General features: G+C 40.5%; 1 protein-coding gene across 1 annotated transcript in view; it reads left to right on the forward strand.

The window, feature by feature from the left end:
- Positions 1 to 17,297, forward strand: part of LOC126291646 (E3 ubiquitin-protein ligase UHRF1-like) — a 163,284-nt gene that overhangs the window by 103,067 nt on the left and 42,920 nt on the right. The window contains exons 7-8 of the mRNA XM_049985213.1: positions 10,186 to 10,564; positions 15,464 to 15,678. Coding sequence (XP_049841170.1) covers positions 10,186 to 10,564; positions 15,464 to 15,678 — 594 coding nt within the window. The remainder of the gene's footprint in view (positions 1 to 10,185; positions 10,565 to 15,463; positions 15,679 to 17,297) is intronic.

Genomic DNA, 17,297 nt, shown 5'->3' on the forward strand with positions numbered 1-17,297 from the left:
ATGACGGCTGTGTAGTGCTGGAATGGGAACAGGGAAGGGGCCGGATGGGTGAGAAAAATGTTGCAATTCAGAAAAGCTGTACGCTCTAGAGATGGACAGTTATCACCCAATAAATCTCACCAATATTCTTTGTAAGTTGCTCGAATGCATAGCGAGTCGACAGCTGTGTTGGCAAACTTGAGACTTGGGGTCCTCTGGTTCCATCCCAGGGTGGTTCTTGTCAAGGCCATTCCACTATTCGTGATGTGGCTTACCTGGTGTCTGCCATCCAAATGGCTTTTGCCCGACATCAACAGCTTATATGTGTGTTTTCTGACCTGCTACAGGATTATAACACCATATGGCGACGCCACATCCTTGCTACCTTACATGAAGTGGGTCTGCAGGGTCCGCTCCCGATTTTCATCAAGAACTTCCTGCTGTTGCACAGGTTCGCGTTGGTGCTTCGCACAGTACACCCCCCTCCCCTCCCCCACACCCTCCATCAAAGAGAATGGTATCCCCCAGTGTGCTGTCCTGAGTGTACCTCTTTTTCTATAGCCATTGAAGGTCTATCAGCAGATGTAGGGCCCTCAGTATGACCCTCCTTATATTCTGACAAGTTTTGCCTCTATTATTCCTCCTCTGGTGCAGGTGTGTTGCTGAATGTTGATTGCAAGGTGCAATACAAAAAGTGCAGTCATGGGCCCTCACCTACGGCTTTCAATTTTCCACTGCCAAGACGAGTCGTGCACTTTTGTCGGTAAAGTACTATTCACCCATAGCCAGAACTTTACTTCAATGACCAGCTATTTTATGTGGTGGAGGCTTGTCACTTTTTAGGGCTGGTCTTCGATTCTCAGTTGACGTGGGTTCGACATCTTTGCCAGGTTAAGCGAAAGTGCAGGCTACACCTAAATACACTTCACTGTCTGAGTAACACCAGCTAGGGTGCAGATCACACTACTCTTCTGCAGCTTTACAAAGTCCTGATACAATTCTGTCTTGATTATGGGAGTCTGGCATTTGGTCTGGAATTGCAGTGCAGGTACTGGATCCGATACTTAGTGTGAGATTCGACTTGCGACAGTAGCCTTTCGAACTAGCCGTGTAAACAGGTTATTCGTGAAGGTGTGGTTTCTCTGTTGCAGATCAGGCACCAGCAACAGCTGGTCAATTATGCTACCCATGTTTGCAGCTCCCCTAAGCATCCGAACCTCCACGTTCCAAACACTGCAATCCATCTCTTGCAATGGCGGCTCCTATCTAGTCTATCCTCTCTGAACTTCAGTTGTTTCCTCTTCCACCTCTCCTCTGGACCCGTTCCAAGACACCTCCTTGGTGCATCCGTCTGCCACAGCTTCGTCTTGACCTGTCATGAAGTCTGAAAGACTCAGCTCATCCCGAGGCCCTCTGCCACCAATTTTTCTCCATCCTTGGTGCATCGTAGGGTTCAGAAGTCATCTAAACTGATAGCTTGATGCTTGCAGGTCGTGTAGACTTTGCTTATACTCATGCGGGACATACTGAACTGCTCTCCTTGCCAGATGGTTGCAGTGTTTTCACTGCAGAGTTTGTAGCCACCCTCGAGCTCTTGAGCATATCCATTGCTGCACTTGTGGGTTGTTTCTCACCTGCAGTGACTCCTTGAGAAGGATGCAAGCTTTCGGCTAGTGCTACCCTTGCCATCCCTTGGCCATTGCTATCCAGGATTCCTGTATGCCCTTGAACAGAGTGGATGCTCCGTGATCTTTGTCTGGACCTTGGGCCACGTTGGGAACCCGGGGAATGAACTCGCTGATTGCCTGGCCAGACAGGCTACTTGTAAAGTGACTTGAGATTGGCATTCCAGAAACAGGACTGCAATTGGTATTACACTATAAAGTTTTAGGTGCCTGGAATATGGAGTGGTTCACTCTGACTTCACCAAACAAACTACAGGTGGTAAAGGAGACTATTAACCTGTGGAGGTCCTCCAGGTAGGCCTCTCGCAATAACTCTGTCATCCTTTGCTGTTTTGGCATTGGCTGTATTTGGCTGACTCAAGGTCATCTCCTCCATAGTGTTGTCGTTGTGGAACCCATTCGATAGTGGTCCACATTTTACTAGACTGTCCCAACCAAGCCACCCTGTGGCGGACTCTTAATCTCCCTGACTCGCTACCCTTGGTGTTAGGAGATGATGCCTCAGTGGCTGTTTCATTTGTGAAACAAGGTTTTACCAGTCTCTTTAAGGGAGGACTGTTTAACATTATTGGCCCGTTGAGGGGTTGGCAGCACACGTTGTTGCCTCCTGTGCCCAAATTGGGCTGCAGTTGGCTGGGCATGGTGGTCCAGCCAGGTCCTCACCGTACCTGCTCTTTTATTCTTCTTCCCCTCTGCCCCCGCAACTCCCCTCTCATGTTGGCAGTTTGACTTGTTCCTCTTTTGTATACCTCTGCTTCTCTTGTCCTGTCTGTGTTGCTAGTCTTTCAAAGACAATCTCGGAGTAGAAAACCTATGGTAAATGGGTGGGACTGGGGGATGTATGTCCCCTCATTGCTGTCTGGTTTCAAGGGCTTCCGACTGCTCCCTAGATGGGACACCTCGTTTGCCTTTCTTTCTCTGTCTCCCTTTTTTCTTTTTATCCCTTACCTCAACTTCACTGTCATTGGTAGATTTTGGGGTTTTCTTCCCCTGAGCTTTGTGCAGTAGGCTACCTCTGATCTACAGTCATGTAGACCTGACTGTTCATGGACAGAGGGTCTGATGACCTAGTAGTTTGATCCCTTTCTGCATCCAACCAACTATCCTATTGTTGTCTTACAGTTGTGAGCCTGTACCTATTCCTTCATTATTGCTGCAGCTAATATAGTGGTAAATTGAGCTGTCATACATTCAACTGAACAGCAGTAATAAAAAATGCAGTGAGCTAGATGAGAAAAAATGTACAATCTGCGCAAGAAAATGTCCCAGGTTCATTGAGGCAGTTGTCTACGTTATAATTAGTAATCAGTTAAGTGGTTAGCTGGAATCTGATGCAGCTGCAGTGTTTAATACATCAAGTGGGTCATTACTGTAGGATATCACTTGTATGCAGCAACAGAATGATATAATGAAAGTTTTTTTGTTACAGTGATTTAGCTCATATAATGTAAGTTTATTTTATCATTGTTTAATTAAACTAAGATTAAACTGTGATTTTGCTCATAAATGTTTACCTTGATAACAGAAAGACAGTTATTCCTTACACGTGGACAAAGTATGCCACACGCCCACTCGTGTTGTTAAAAAAGGGCAAACCCGCTCAAGGGTTAAATTTAGATTTTTGAAGATAGTCAGTCCTCGGTGGAAACTTGCCACAATTAAAAGTGTGTTACTGTGATTGTCTAGAAGAAGAAGAATAAAAAAAAGTATTTAACTCATGTTAGCCATCTTTCTCCACACTATCTGATCAAAAGTATTTGGGCATTCCTATGTAATATGGAACTGACCACTACATATCAGGGATGGCAGACCCACAAGTATAGAAGGAAGCAAGGACTATTGTGTAGTCAGTAGTGAAGCATTAACAGTATAACAGGTCTGTCAGGAGAAGTCAGTAACTTCATATCTGAACTTGTCACTAGTTGACACCTGAGAAACAAAAACATCAGGGAGATTTCAACCTCTCTAATGCTGCCAGAGTTGACAGTTGTTGATATGATTATGAAGTGAAAACTTGAAGGAAAAATCTCTGCTAAATCAAGAATAGGCAAATCATATGTTTTAAGAATAGAAATAATTGGTGATCAGTTGCACATCGTTTTCTTTTTTTGATAAATTAACTTCTTGACTAGTTCCGGCAAATTAATTTGGCATCCTCAGATCATCATACATTTAAGCTTACATCAAAAAGCAGTCAAGCAAACTCTGGAGAATAGTGTCGTACAAAAATGGACATAGAATAATAACTTAGTGATTACCAAGGTTGGATCACAGTTAACGGCAGATTAATAACAATAATCATGCAGTAATAAACAAATTAGAAGTGTATCTTCATTAAAAATTTTACACAGTGGTGTCAAGCAGTTAAAAAGTAATGTAAAAAATGTGAAGATATGGCAACAACAACAAAAAAATTGCTTCATAATTAAAATATTAAAAAACCACAATGCATATGATGATTAGCACCAGCAGGCTGATAGTTTGACTATAAAAGGTTTCACTTATATAAGAAGCAAGAAGTGCTATTGAGCCTAAAAACTTATGAAGATAAGCATAATGAGGGGACTCACATCTATTACACAAGTCAAATGAAAGTGAACCTCAATCTTAAAAAAATGAAACACCATTAAGACCTTATGTGACATTCTAAGGAAGTGTATAAATTTTTACACAAAAATGATATAGCTTGTAAAAAAGGCTGTAGAATGGGTATAATGGTCAGGTTAATTTAATAATCAGCTGCTGATGGTGTTGTGGGCTGCTGGAGAAGTGGCACTGTGTATCGCGACATAGAGGCAGGCCGCTGGATGTGAGTTTTCAGCAAGGCTAGTAACTGGGCCCATCCTAGCTGAGACATCCAACTCGATGGCGAGTGCGAGTCCCAGTGCATATGTACAAGTTACCTTTCTGTATAGAGCCTTTGGCTATAGCTCTTATAAGTGCTAGCTGTGGCAGAGCACTTCTCTGTTAAGAGCTTAAAACCTTAGACAGATAACACCGTAACATAGAAAAATGCAGTAGGCACACAGACTGCTATACAAATCGGTGGCCCGCAACTCTGGCTAGCCATCACAGTTAAAACATATAAAAAATAAATTACATTAAAAAGCACTATGACATCTTAACTAGATAACAAAGTTGAGGAAAAATATAAGCAAACAACAAATGCAAATGGTCGTTCTTGACCTGCAACAAAAAGTATTAAACAAAGGAGGAAGTTATAAGTCATCTGAATCGACAGTTAGAATTGGTTATTTTTACTGTGTGATATAAACCATTGGTTAAGCAAATAGGCAGGTTACAAATCATTTGAAAAGAGAGGAAATACAATCGAGAAACAACCTGTTTGTAAGTGAGAGCTGATCATTCGGCAGATCTTTGGAGCTGAGGCGGGAATGATTATAAATTTATATCTCTTCTAAAGATTCATTTTGCAAATTGATTTACTGAAACCAGTTAAGAAGTTAATTTAATAAAAAATTGTAGAGCTGATGACTGATTATTTCTGTTCATACAATGTGCTTCACGACTGCCGATTGACAGCTGTGAACAAAATACCCACACTGGCAGAAAGGGATTGTCAAGCAGTGATGAGGATGGTTCTAAAACATCATGTGAAGTCAATGGAGGGAATAACTTTTGAGCTCCAAAGTGCTATCACAGACCAGCTGGCATAGTAACTGTGCATAAACTGTTTAAAAAGTATGGGATACAGTGTTTGAGAAGCTCCTCATACGCCACATGTTTGTGTAGTGAGTGCTAAGCGGTGCCGGAAGTGGTCAAAACAGTGATGCCGATAGTGGATGACAGGAAATGAACGATTTAGAGTGATGACTCTCGCTATCTCCTGTGGCAACCCGATGGAAGAATTTGGGTTTGGTGAATGCCTGGAGAACTTTAATGGACATCATGTGTAGTGTCCACAGTGAAGTATGCAGGTGATGGTATTATGGCATGGGAGTGGTTTTCATGTTTAGAGTGTGATCCTCTTGTTGTGTTCAAGAAAATGCTAAATGTGTTAGCATTATACAGCATGTTTAGTGCCTATAGTTGAGCAACAGTTTAGATTCAATAATTAATTGTATCGGCATGTGACAGTACACTGTACAATGGAACCTCGATTATCTGACCTTCAGTTAGCCAATGCATCAATATCCAACCACATGTCTGACCAACCGTCTGCACGCTGCATTGAAAAGCGTGCCAGTGTCATGGCCGATTTTACTCCTGTCTCAACAAGTCCAAAGATATGAGTCATTCCTTCAAAAGCATAAACATGTCAGCGCTTCCTGTTTATAACAAAGGTTAAAAAATTCTTGGATGAATGGTCTGTTTGTTTAAAAAGTTGTTTTGTGGTGCATTTCTTCCCATTGTTAAAAACAATGCTTGATCAAGTAAATCTATGACCCTCTGCTATTGTATTGTTAGACAGATAAGTAGGATTCTCAGCCACGTATGTAATAGCTCTTTGGAGCAAGGCGTTTTCCCCGATAGACTGAAATACGCCATTGTAAAACCATTGCATAAAAAGGGGGATGCGACGGATGTCAACAACTATCACCCAATCTCTCTTCTGACAGCTCTATCAAAAATTTTTGAGAAAGTAAAGTATTCAAGAGAAGCTCCCATATTTGTAAAAATAAAGTACAAACAAAATGTCAGTTTGGTTTTCAGAAAGGCTTTTCAACAGAAAATGCTATATACGCTTTCACTGATCAAATATTAAATGCTCTGAATAACCGGACATCACCCATTGGTATTTTTTGTGATCTCTGAAAGGCCTTTGATTGTGTAAATCGTGGAATTCTTTTAGATAAGCTAAATCATTATGGTTTGAGGGGGGCAGTGCACAAATGGTTTAATTCATACTTAACTGGAAGAATGCAGAAAGTTGAAATAAGTGGTCCATGTAATGTTAATACAACAGCTGATGCCTCAAACTGGGGGGCTATCAAGTACGGAGTCCCACAGGGTTCAGTCTTAGGTCCTTTACTGTTCTTGATATACATTAATGACTCACCATTCCATATTGATGAAGATGCAAAGTTAGTTCTTATTGCTGATGATACAAGTATAGTAATAACATCCAAATACCAAGCACTAAGTGATGTAATTATAAATGATGTCTTTCACAAAATTATTAAGTGGTTCTCAGCAAATAAACACAGTATATACAGTTCCGTACAGTAAATGGCACAACTCCAGTAATAAATATGAACTTTGAACAGAAGTCTGTAGCTAAGGTAGAATTTTCAAAATTTTTAGGTGTGGCCATTGATGAGAGGTTAAACTGGAAGCAACACATTGATGGTCTGCTGAAACGTCTGAGTTTGGCTACGTATGCTATTAGGGTTATTGCAAATTTTGGTGCTCAAAAACGTGTAATCAGAATAATTGCTGGAGCCCACCCACTGTCATCCTGCAGACATCTATTTAAGGATCTAGGGATCCTCACAGTAACCTAACAGTATATATATTCACTTATGAAATTTGTTAATAATCCTACCCAGTTCAAAAGTAATAGCAGTGTGCATAGCTATAACACCAGGAGAAATGATGATATTCACTATGCAGGGTTAAATCTGACTTTGGCACAGAAAGGGATAAATTATGCTGCCACAAAAGTCTTTGGTCACCTACCAAACAGCATCAAAAGCCTGACAGATAGTCAACCAACATTTAAAAATGAATTAAAATAATTTCTAGATGACAACTCCTTCTACTCACTGGCAGAATTTTTAGATATAAATTAAGGGGGGAAAAAAAACTAACTTAAACATTAGTGTCATGCAATATTTTGTGTAACGCAATATCTTGTACAGACATCTTTTATTAACCTGACACATTCCACATCATTACGAAGTGTCGTATTCATGATCTATGGAACAAGTATTAATCTAATCTAATCTCTAATCTCAAGCTACTGCTCTGAATTGGAACTTCAACAACGTGACGTAAAAACTATGTTTTTGGACCATCCTACCCTGCCCCACCCCACGTGACTTCAGTAATCCAACCAATGGAGGAGGGTGTTACTGGCTGATTAGAGTGATATTACAGGAGGAAATATATCGGTGCTTTGTTAGAGAAAATGAAGAGTGTTGTGATCTTTGTGAGACAATCAAAAGCCTCAATGTAAAAGATGCAATTTACACAGTTGCTCAAGCTTAGGAAGAATTTGAAAAAAGCACTGTACAAAACCCACAGAAAAAGGTTTGTCCTAGCCTAAACCAAGAGCACGAACTTCCAGAAACTAATGAGCCAATGAAGATTTAGTGACTGATTTGCAAACACTTCAGAGTAATATTGAGCCTGCTGATGTAAAGGCATGCTTAGTAGGAGGTAATGTTAGTGCTGTCACCAGCGAAGAATTTGAAGGGTATCAGATCATCTATCTTTGTTTGCAGCAGTGTATTGTTGACCAAGAGAGTCAAGTGATGAAGAAAAGGCACATGACTGAAAGATCAGCCACTCCGCAGCAAAGGCAGCATTCGAGACTGCCCCAAATATTTGGAAAACAGCCAGCCCACTACAGCTATGCACATACTGTGGGGAAAGAAGTACCGTGATGCAGCTGCAAAGTCAAGGTTTAATAAATAGAAGCAAAAGCCATTTTACACTTTTTAAAATAGGTTTACAGTGTCTAAAATTTTGTGTTTTCTTTTTCTCTTTATAAGAAATGTATCTTTTTTAACTTAACCTTAATATACCACATAACATTGTAAATGACTTGTTTCATTCCACTCTGATTGTCTGCTCAGTCCCAAAAGTGACAGTTTATTGAGGTTCTGCTGTATTATAAAATAGCATCTGTGAGGACAGTAACATTCCTGTCCGGAGTCACAACTTGAAGGCAAGGAACACCTTTGGGATTAGTCAGAACATTGACTTCATTCCAGGCCACAACATGCAGCATCACTATCTTCTTCGGTTTCGGCTCTTGAAGTAGGTTGGGCTGCCATTCCTCCACTGACATTCAGACACCTTGTTGAGAATATTCCCAGCAGAGATCAAGCTGTCATAAAGGCAAAGGGTATATGCAAGGAGTAAAGATAGCATCTTGCCATGTCGTTGAGCCATTGTTGTTGTTGTTACGCATGTAAACAAGACAGAATATTTCCATCTTTCAGACAAATCCTTCTTCAGAACTAATAGGATTTTGTAAAATAAATTATGAGTTGAACAACAGACCGTCCTCAGTTGAAGAAAAGGAAAATGGCCATGGGACATTGGTCCAATCATGATCTGTGTATCCATATCAGCTTTATACATTAACTGCATCAAATTGATAGAACATGGGAAAGTACCCAATTTATGGAGACTGAGTCTGGCCTTTTGTTTTGCCCTGTTAATATACTGTCTATTATATAAATTGAGTACTTCATTGGTTTTACAGATTTGATGCAGATAATGTGTAAAGTTGATCTGGATAGAAATGATCATGACTGGATGCCTGTTCTGGAGTCAGTGTTGTTTTTTAATGCATGAGCCCATTGTTTCACAGAAACTGGTTGTCTTAATAAAGTGACATGCAGCTATTGTGCAATATCATGATTTTTCAAAAATACTTAAAAGTGTAAATCATTTCCTCCCCAAAATGATGCTCATAGAATACACAAACTCCCCTTTCCTCTCTCACACATACAAATTCTTTTATAAATGAATGTTAATAGAATTATAGTATTAACTTCTTTGTTTTATTTTCATTGTAAGTGTATACTTTCAAACTTGCAGTTTATTAGAAAAAAAGTGTTCACAGAAAATGTGTAAAAACACCCTTTTCATGCACTCAGTTCACAACATGAGCATGCTTATTATTTACTCCCTCTTGTAGCTCACGACCATGTCAGCAAAATGTGAGATTTCTCAATTATATAGAGGCTTGGAGACTGTCATTCTTCCCTTTCAAACAATGTGTGAATCTTCTTACTGTGCCTATCGTGGCTCAGCATCTCCGCTGTATGGTGAGTAGCAACTTTCCTTCTCTCGTATTGTTACATTCTTCCCTTTCACCATTTTGTGGATGGAACAGAAGAGGAGGAAGGTTCTAGGGTCGTGAATTCTATCCCCTGGCACTTTCAGTAAGGCGTGCACATGTAGATATATAAGTGAGGATCCTGTCCTCTTCTCTCCTCATACAACATACCACATCCAACAAGACTGAACTGTGGCCTTACAAAACGGATTACACTGCAAGCACATGGAGGCGGATAGTGAACTGCAATTAAGATACAGCTTGCCCTACTGCTTGAGTTACTGAAATGTCAGTCATATAGTTATTTTGATTGATATGCGGAACCCCATCAGCAGGTTAGAGACTCGAGTTCAAACAAGGTGACTGCTTTGTCCTCTAGAGCGATAAATGTCTGAACTGATACATTGGTAACCATTGTTTTAAATCTTAAGTAACATTATCTGACTGACGGACTGTCATTTGATTGCACTGATGTCCTAACTGTTTCATGACATGTTCCATTTTATTATAAATTTCTTATAATAGAATAAGATGATATTTGGATAGGTTTTGTCACAACTGCAATGCCATCGCAAATGAGACTCTCAAAGCTGGTGAAGAGCCGAAAGTCAGCAAGAAGAGGGGACGCAAGCCCGCAGTGACGAATATCTCTAGTGAAGTGAAGGGCACCTTTCCTAAGGTGAAGACGAGCACTTCTCCTAAGGTGAAGACGAGCACCTCTTCTAAGCCGATGAGTATCTCTCATAAGGTGAAAAGCCCATCTCCAAAGAAGTCGGATATCTTTCCTCAAGTTAAGAGTGTCCATGCCATTAGGCGGAGCATGGCAAATGCCTCGAGGACAAAAATGTGTACAGTAGTGCCGTCTAGCCACTTTGGACCTATACCGGGGGTGGAAGTAGGAACAACGTGGAGATTCCGGATACAGGTTAGTACCGCATATGTTAAAACTCTGTGTAGTAGTAATCTGTTTTATTCTTTATTTTTGTTGTTGTTGGTAGTGGTGTTGTCTTCACTCTAACATTGGTTTGATATACACTAGTTTGTTTTTTTTTTTTTTTTTTTTTTTTTTTTTTTTTTAAGACCTCTTCATCTCTGCATAACTGCTAATGCCTACATCCATTTTAACCTACTTGCTGTACTTAAGCCATAGTCTCCCTCTACAATTTTTACTCCACACAATTCCCCCTGTTACCAAACTGGCAGTTCCTTGATGCCTCTGGATGTTTCCTTTCAGCCGATTTCTTCTTTTAGTCAGTTGTGCCATAAATTTCTATTTCCTCAGTCTCATTAAGTCTCTCCTAATTAGTTATAAAATCTGCTCATCTGTTTTCTGTGTTCTATTGTAGCCTTAAATTTAAAAATCATCAGTCCTCTTCATGTCTGAACTGTGAATCATTCGTGTTTCACTTTGGTACATGGCGTCATTTCAGAAAACACATTTAAAAAACTACTTTCTAACACTGAAATTTGTGTTTAGTATTAGCAAATTCCTATTTTTCAGAAATACTTCTGTTACAGTTGCCAGTCTGCGTTTTGATTACTCTTTACTTTGGCCATAATCAGATGCTTTGCTTCCTAAGTTGCAAAACTCATCTACTATTTCCGTGTCTCATTTCCTATTGTATTAGGTTGGTGCATAAGTTGGTAGAATTTTGCTTTTGCATATTAGTATTCCAGTTGCTATGGTTTATTTGTTGATTGTCATTTTTATTTGTATTCACTTTTGCTATTTGAGATAGTGAGTGGAGCTGTGGATACTGTAAAACTGAGTGCCAAGTGGAGAAATCAAAACATTTCCGACTTATTCTTCTGTTGGAGTTCAGTAGAGGGGAGACAGGAGCAGAGGCAGCCAGAAACATATGCACTGTGTTTAGAGATAATGCTATTGGGCAGAGCAGGGCAAGAACATTGTTTTCTCATTTTAAGGAGAATTGTTTTGACGTTAGCGATTCTCCACATTCGACAAGACCTTTAGGAGGATCGTTTTGACATTAGTGAGTCTCCATATTCAGGGTTTGATGAAGGTTATTTAAACACATTAGCCCACAAAGATCCTTGTCAGTGTGCTCGAGAACCATCAAATATGATGAACTGTGATAATTCCACCATTGTGTGACTTCGGCATATAATGGGAAACGTTCAGAACTCCAGCATATGGGTACCGCATGCTCTATGCCATGGATGGCTATATGTGTGCATCTCTGCTTGCTCATCAGCAATCTTCTCATGAACGACACCATATATTCCTACCCTGCATTGTTACTGGTGACGAGAAATGTTGTCTTTACGCTAACGTAGGAAAATAAAGGAATGGTCAAGTTAAAACAAAGTAGCAACTCCCCGTACAAAGTCCCGTGCACATCCATAAAAGGAAATGTTATGCATATAGTAGAAGAATGATGGTGTGGTGTACTATGAATTGCTTCCCTCAGTGTAACAATCACTGGTGACATTTATTTTCAATGACTGAGATGTCTCGCAGATGCAGCCGAAGAACAATGGCTAGGTACACTGTAGGAAGTGATACTATCCCATTGATGCTGCTCCATGAAAACACTTCCCCACATTCTGACAGACTGACAAAAAATATTATGTAGTCTGGTTGGAAAATCATCCCACACCCGTCTATTCACCTGGCCTTACGCCTTCAGAATTTCTCACCTTTTCTGCTCTCTGTCGAATAACCTTCAAAGAACTTCCTCTCCGAGTGAAAATGCACTCCAAACGTGGTTTCACGAGTTCTTCGCTCTTAAACCACATGATTTCTACAGTTGTGGAATTGAAAAGTTACCCAGCATTGGCAGAATGTTGTAAATAGTGAAGGAGAGAATATATTATGATGACTAAAGTCTCTGTTATATGTATATGTTGTGTTTATTAAGGTTATGGAAAAATGCTACTAACTTGTGCACCAATCCAATAATTCCCTCATAATCACATAACTTAATGTGACTTAATTTTGTTATTCTTAGTTTACTTTTGTTTGTGTTCATCTTGTAACTTCTTTTAAAGAGAACAATGTGTCTGCAATTGCAAATACAATTAGACTTCATCTGCACAATTTATTAGCGAAATATGGAAATTTATGCTAGAACAGGACTCGAACTTAGATTTTTTGCGTTACATGAGCAGTCACCTAAACCACTTCAGCCATCTGAGCACAACTCCCAGACAGACCCAAACCTCCATATGCCACCATGTGACCACACCGTGCACTTGCACAGTTTATGCGTTTCCCACACATAGAGTTCCCGTCATTGTGATACAAACTCACCTGCAGTCCCCCCTTAAAATCTCAGACTCCTTACAAGGGCTAACACCCCAATCCACAGAACTTCTTACCCCATTCAAACCACACACTTCCGCCTCTTTCCTTCTTTCAAACGTCCACAAACCCAATCACCCTGGCCGTCCCATAGTAGCTGACTCCAGAGCACCCACTGAACGTATATCTACCTTTGTTGATCAACACCTGCTACCTGCAGTACGGGGACTCTCCTCCTATATTAATGACACCTACCACTTCCTAACTCATCTGAAATATTTGCCTGTTCCACTCCCATTACAAGTCTCGGTTGTCAATATTGATGACACCTCACTCTGTGCCAACATTCTTCTTGTACAAGGTCTGTCTGCTGCTGAACATCACCTCAACCAGCACGCAATTGATTCCAAACCTACGACATCCATCCTGCTCACCTTAATCAACTTTATACTTACGAACAGCTGTTTTATCTTTGAGGAGCAGACATACAAACACATCAGGGGCACCACCATGACAACTAGAATAACTCCTTCATATGCCAAATTTTGCACGAGTCATTTGGAATGGTTTCCATGGGATCCATAAGCCTTCACCCACTGGTTTGTTGTAGATACATTGATGACATATTTGCCATGTGGAATCATGGTGAGGCTGACCTGTTAACATTTTTCGAATACCTAAAATACATTCTTCCAATTAGATTCCACGTGTTCCTGTTCCAAATCTCATGTCACTTTACCTGATGTTGACCACATCCTCACTGAGCGTTAGCTGCATACTTTTGTTTACAGTAAAAATACTAATAAACAACAATACTTACTTTTTGACAGTTGCCATCCTTTATTTATCATATGTTCCCTTACCGTACAGCCTTTTAATTCAAGGCAAACGTAGTTGTTCAGATGCGGACTCTTTAGAGTAATACACTACCACCCTCATGTCAGTCTTCCCCTTCACTGGGTGTAATTACCCCACCAGCCTAGTTCAAAAACAGATTCCCTGGTCATCACTCCTTATACTTGTACTGGTACTGCTGACCTAGAAAAGATTTTCATCACTTCCCAGTCTCTGCAGTATACTGTTCAGACCCTGTGCTCCTTCTCCACCCATTTCCCTACTCTGTGGCTCCTTCCCCTGTGACCATCCCTGCTGTAGGACTTGCACTATGCACCATCCTACCCCCACCTATACCAGCCCTACAATTGGCAAAACATATACTATCAAAGGGAGAGCCACCTGTGAAACAACATGTCGTGTACCACTTGTTTTGTTAACACTTTTCAGCTTTCTACATTTGTGTGACTACCAACAGTTGTCGGTTGGAATGTACAGGCAAAGGCAGATGGTGTATACAGGCAGCACACAGTATCCTATTGCAGAGCATGCTCTACAAAATGACAGTCATGATGTCAGTGTCTGTTTTACCAAACATGCCGTGCCGTCAGGAATCCCCCCCCCCCCCACCCCAGTCCCCCTCCTTCCTTCCCCCCCCCCCCTCCCCCCCTCCCCCCTCCTGTATCCGTACCCTGTACCCCCTGCCCCCCACCCCAACACCAGTTTCTCAGAACTCTGCTGGTAGGAACTGATATCAAGGCATGTCATTGGTCTTTGTCATCCACATGGACTAAACGTACATTAATTTCTTTTCAGCAACTATTCCTTTTCTTCACTCCCTTTAGTTTTCTATCTCTTCAGTATCTGATGTGTATTTTGCATCAACCACCCCATTTCCCCTATCTATCATGTATAATGCACTTAGCTTTCCGCTTTTCTTAACTCTTGCTCAATGTTTTGTCAGTAATCTGTCGTGCTTATTACCCTTATCTTCCACTTTTAAGCTCTGAGGTTCTCAAATCTCATCCAGTGCAGTTCCCCAACAATCAGTCATTCCTTCTCATCTCATATTGTAAGTCTCCCATGACTCGGAGTTCTGGGTGATTTTTCTGCAACTGTCCCCATTTCCCTTTTTTCTTTTATCCCTCTTCCTTCCTCTTCAACCATTGTCTGAAGAAGGAGCTATTGGCTCCGAAAGCTTGCACATTTCCTTTACTTCTGTATGAGTTTTCTCCTGCCACCACTTGGTGAGTAGATATTTTATCCATCCAATCATACTACATTTTTAGAAATTGATTATTTTAATTGAAGACAGCGTTTGATGTATTTCTGTAATTTTGTCAGTTTTTTGTCATATATTGCCTTTTTGGTTTTCAAACAGTTGAGTGATCTTAATTTTTGGACATGTCAGTTTTATTGTGCCTCAGTTTTGTTTGTGGTTTAAAGTCAAATAGTTTTGTCCCAGATTTACAACATACTCAGTATGTAGGGAATGATAACTATAGTAGTTTAGTTCCTTAAAACTACATAATCCAACCTTATATTCACATGCCTACTCGATGTGGACACTGACATTTGCGTGTCACATCGTGACACTGGTTTCCTCACTGTTGGAGCCTCGGACATTTATTTGCAACTGTGGTGATTATTTCTGTGTATATTGGAATTATTTTTCAAACAGTTGTGGTGTTATTTTTACTGATTCTGTCACTAACTGCACCGAAGGCATCTGAAGCTGGAGTTCATAGGCCACCTGTGGGTGGAATGCACGGACGCGAGGACATTGGCGCCTTCAGCATCGTGCTGAGCGGAGGCTACGAAGACGACGAGGACTTTGGAGACTGGTTTTGGTACACGGGTGCCGGCGGTCGGGACCTCTCCGGCAACAGGCGTACAACTAATAGGCAGACATGTGATCAGACGTTCACACATACTAACAAGTAAGTCTTACTTTTCTTGCACGTCAGTTTTGCTGTTTGTGAGAGAATCTCTGCATTTAAAAATTTTTGTGAGTGGCTTTCTTTTAATACCTATTCCCTCGTGGTCCTGTAAGAGCTTGTACAATCAAAGTAGTTTCTATTCGAGAAACTTCATTGCATGTCTACACAGCTTTACCTTAACAACCAATTTCCATTCATATTTATGACCATCTTCAAGTTATCTGTGTCCACAGAAAATACTATTACAAAGAATGCTTTCATGTGTGCTACTGCTACGGCTGGAGGAGTTCTTATATACTCTGCCAGCCACTAAAATTGCTACACAATGAAGACAGCATGCAACAAATGTCAAATTGGCACAGAGTGTACTACATGTTTGGATATGCAAATGATTAGCATTTTCAGTGCAACTGCACGAACTAGGGTAATGCCATCTACATTCTGTATTGTAATGAATTAAATGGTGCCTTTAACCATTGTGCTGCATCCCTGACAATCCCCCTGCAGCACTTGACCCCTGCCAATACAGCACCCGTGGCTGTGAGCTGCTTTCAGGCTCCTACCTGCTTCCTCATGGAAGTGACAGCCCTCATATGCTGACCATCCTTCGAGAATCTTCCAACTTCCATGTGATGGAATAATGTGGCAGGGCTACTTCTTCTGCTTAATCAGCTACCTGACAGCAGTATTTGTCCACCCTCTATGCTCCGCATCCCAATGGGGCCAGCCTGCCCCCTATTGGACTATGCCATTAGATGACAACGTGCTGATGACGTAGTAGCTGACACTGTCGATGGGTTGTGAGATGTTTATATTTTCCCACCTCCGTGTTGCAAATGTTTTTACTTTTGAGTGAAATGCCCAGTCGATGTGCTGTTGTTTTCACGTCAGTTCTACCAACAGTGAGAGTTGTTTAGTTCTTGGGGTGTTGTAAAATTCCTGGATTCGTCTCGTCGCTGTGCAGTGTATGAAAAGGATTGCGGAAAACTCCCAAAAAAATTCCAAAGTACAGTGCAGTTTTAATACCAATATGTTTCCAGGACTCTAGTGTCTGAGCCTGGTGAACTGTGCCGGTTACACCACATGTACCCAAAGTTGACATCAAACGACACAGTGTTCACAACAATCAACAAACGAGTGAGCCTACAATACATTTGCTAACAAGCCTAGCCAAAAAACGAGTGCTCCAAGGCACCTGCGTGATCTCCATTTATACTTTTGTTAACAATTACCTACAATGAAAATTACAATTTTATGTAAAATCACAGTTAAAAGTTAGACCGAATATGAGATACACATTACTAAAAATTTACAGTCACAGTGCTGAACAAGGTGAACCTATTTTCAACTTAGTTACGAGTTAATATAACATTTTCTGACTAATTATATTACAGGTAACAATTACATTTCTAAATTTTTTTTTATAACAAATCAACTAGTGCCTAAATTTTAGTGCTAACATGTATTGGAGATCCAATTAACATGCTTTATTTATATGTTCCTTTTAATTTGCTGTAGTAATTTTGTAATGATAGGTTTACTGGTACATCTTGACCATGTGCTACATTTTGTTCGATTAGTTACAATATTAATTTCACATTTATATTATGTTTCTCACA

This window comes from Schistocerca gregaria, chromosome 9 (genome assembly GCF_023897955.1).
Source record: "Schistocerca gregaria isolate iqSchGreg1 chromosome 9, iqSchGreg1.2, whole genome shotgun sequence".
NCBI classification, from domain to species: domain Eukaryota; kingdom Metazoa; phylum Arthropoda; class Insecta; order Orthoptera; family Acrididae; genus Schistocerca; species Schistocerca gregaria.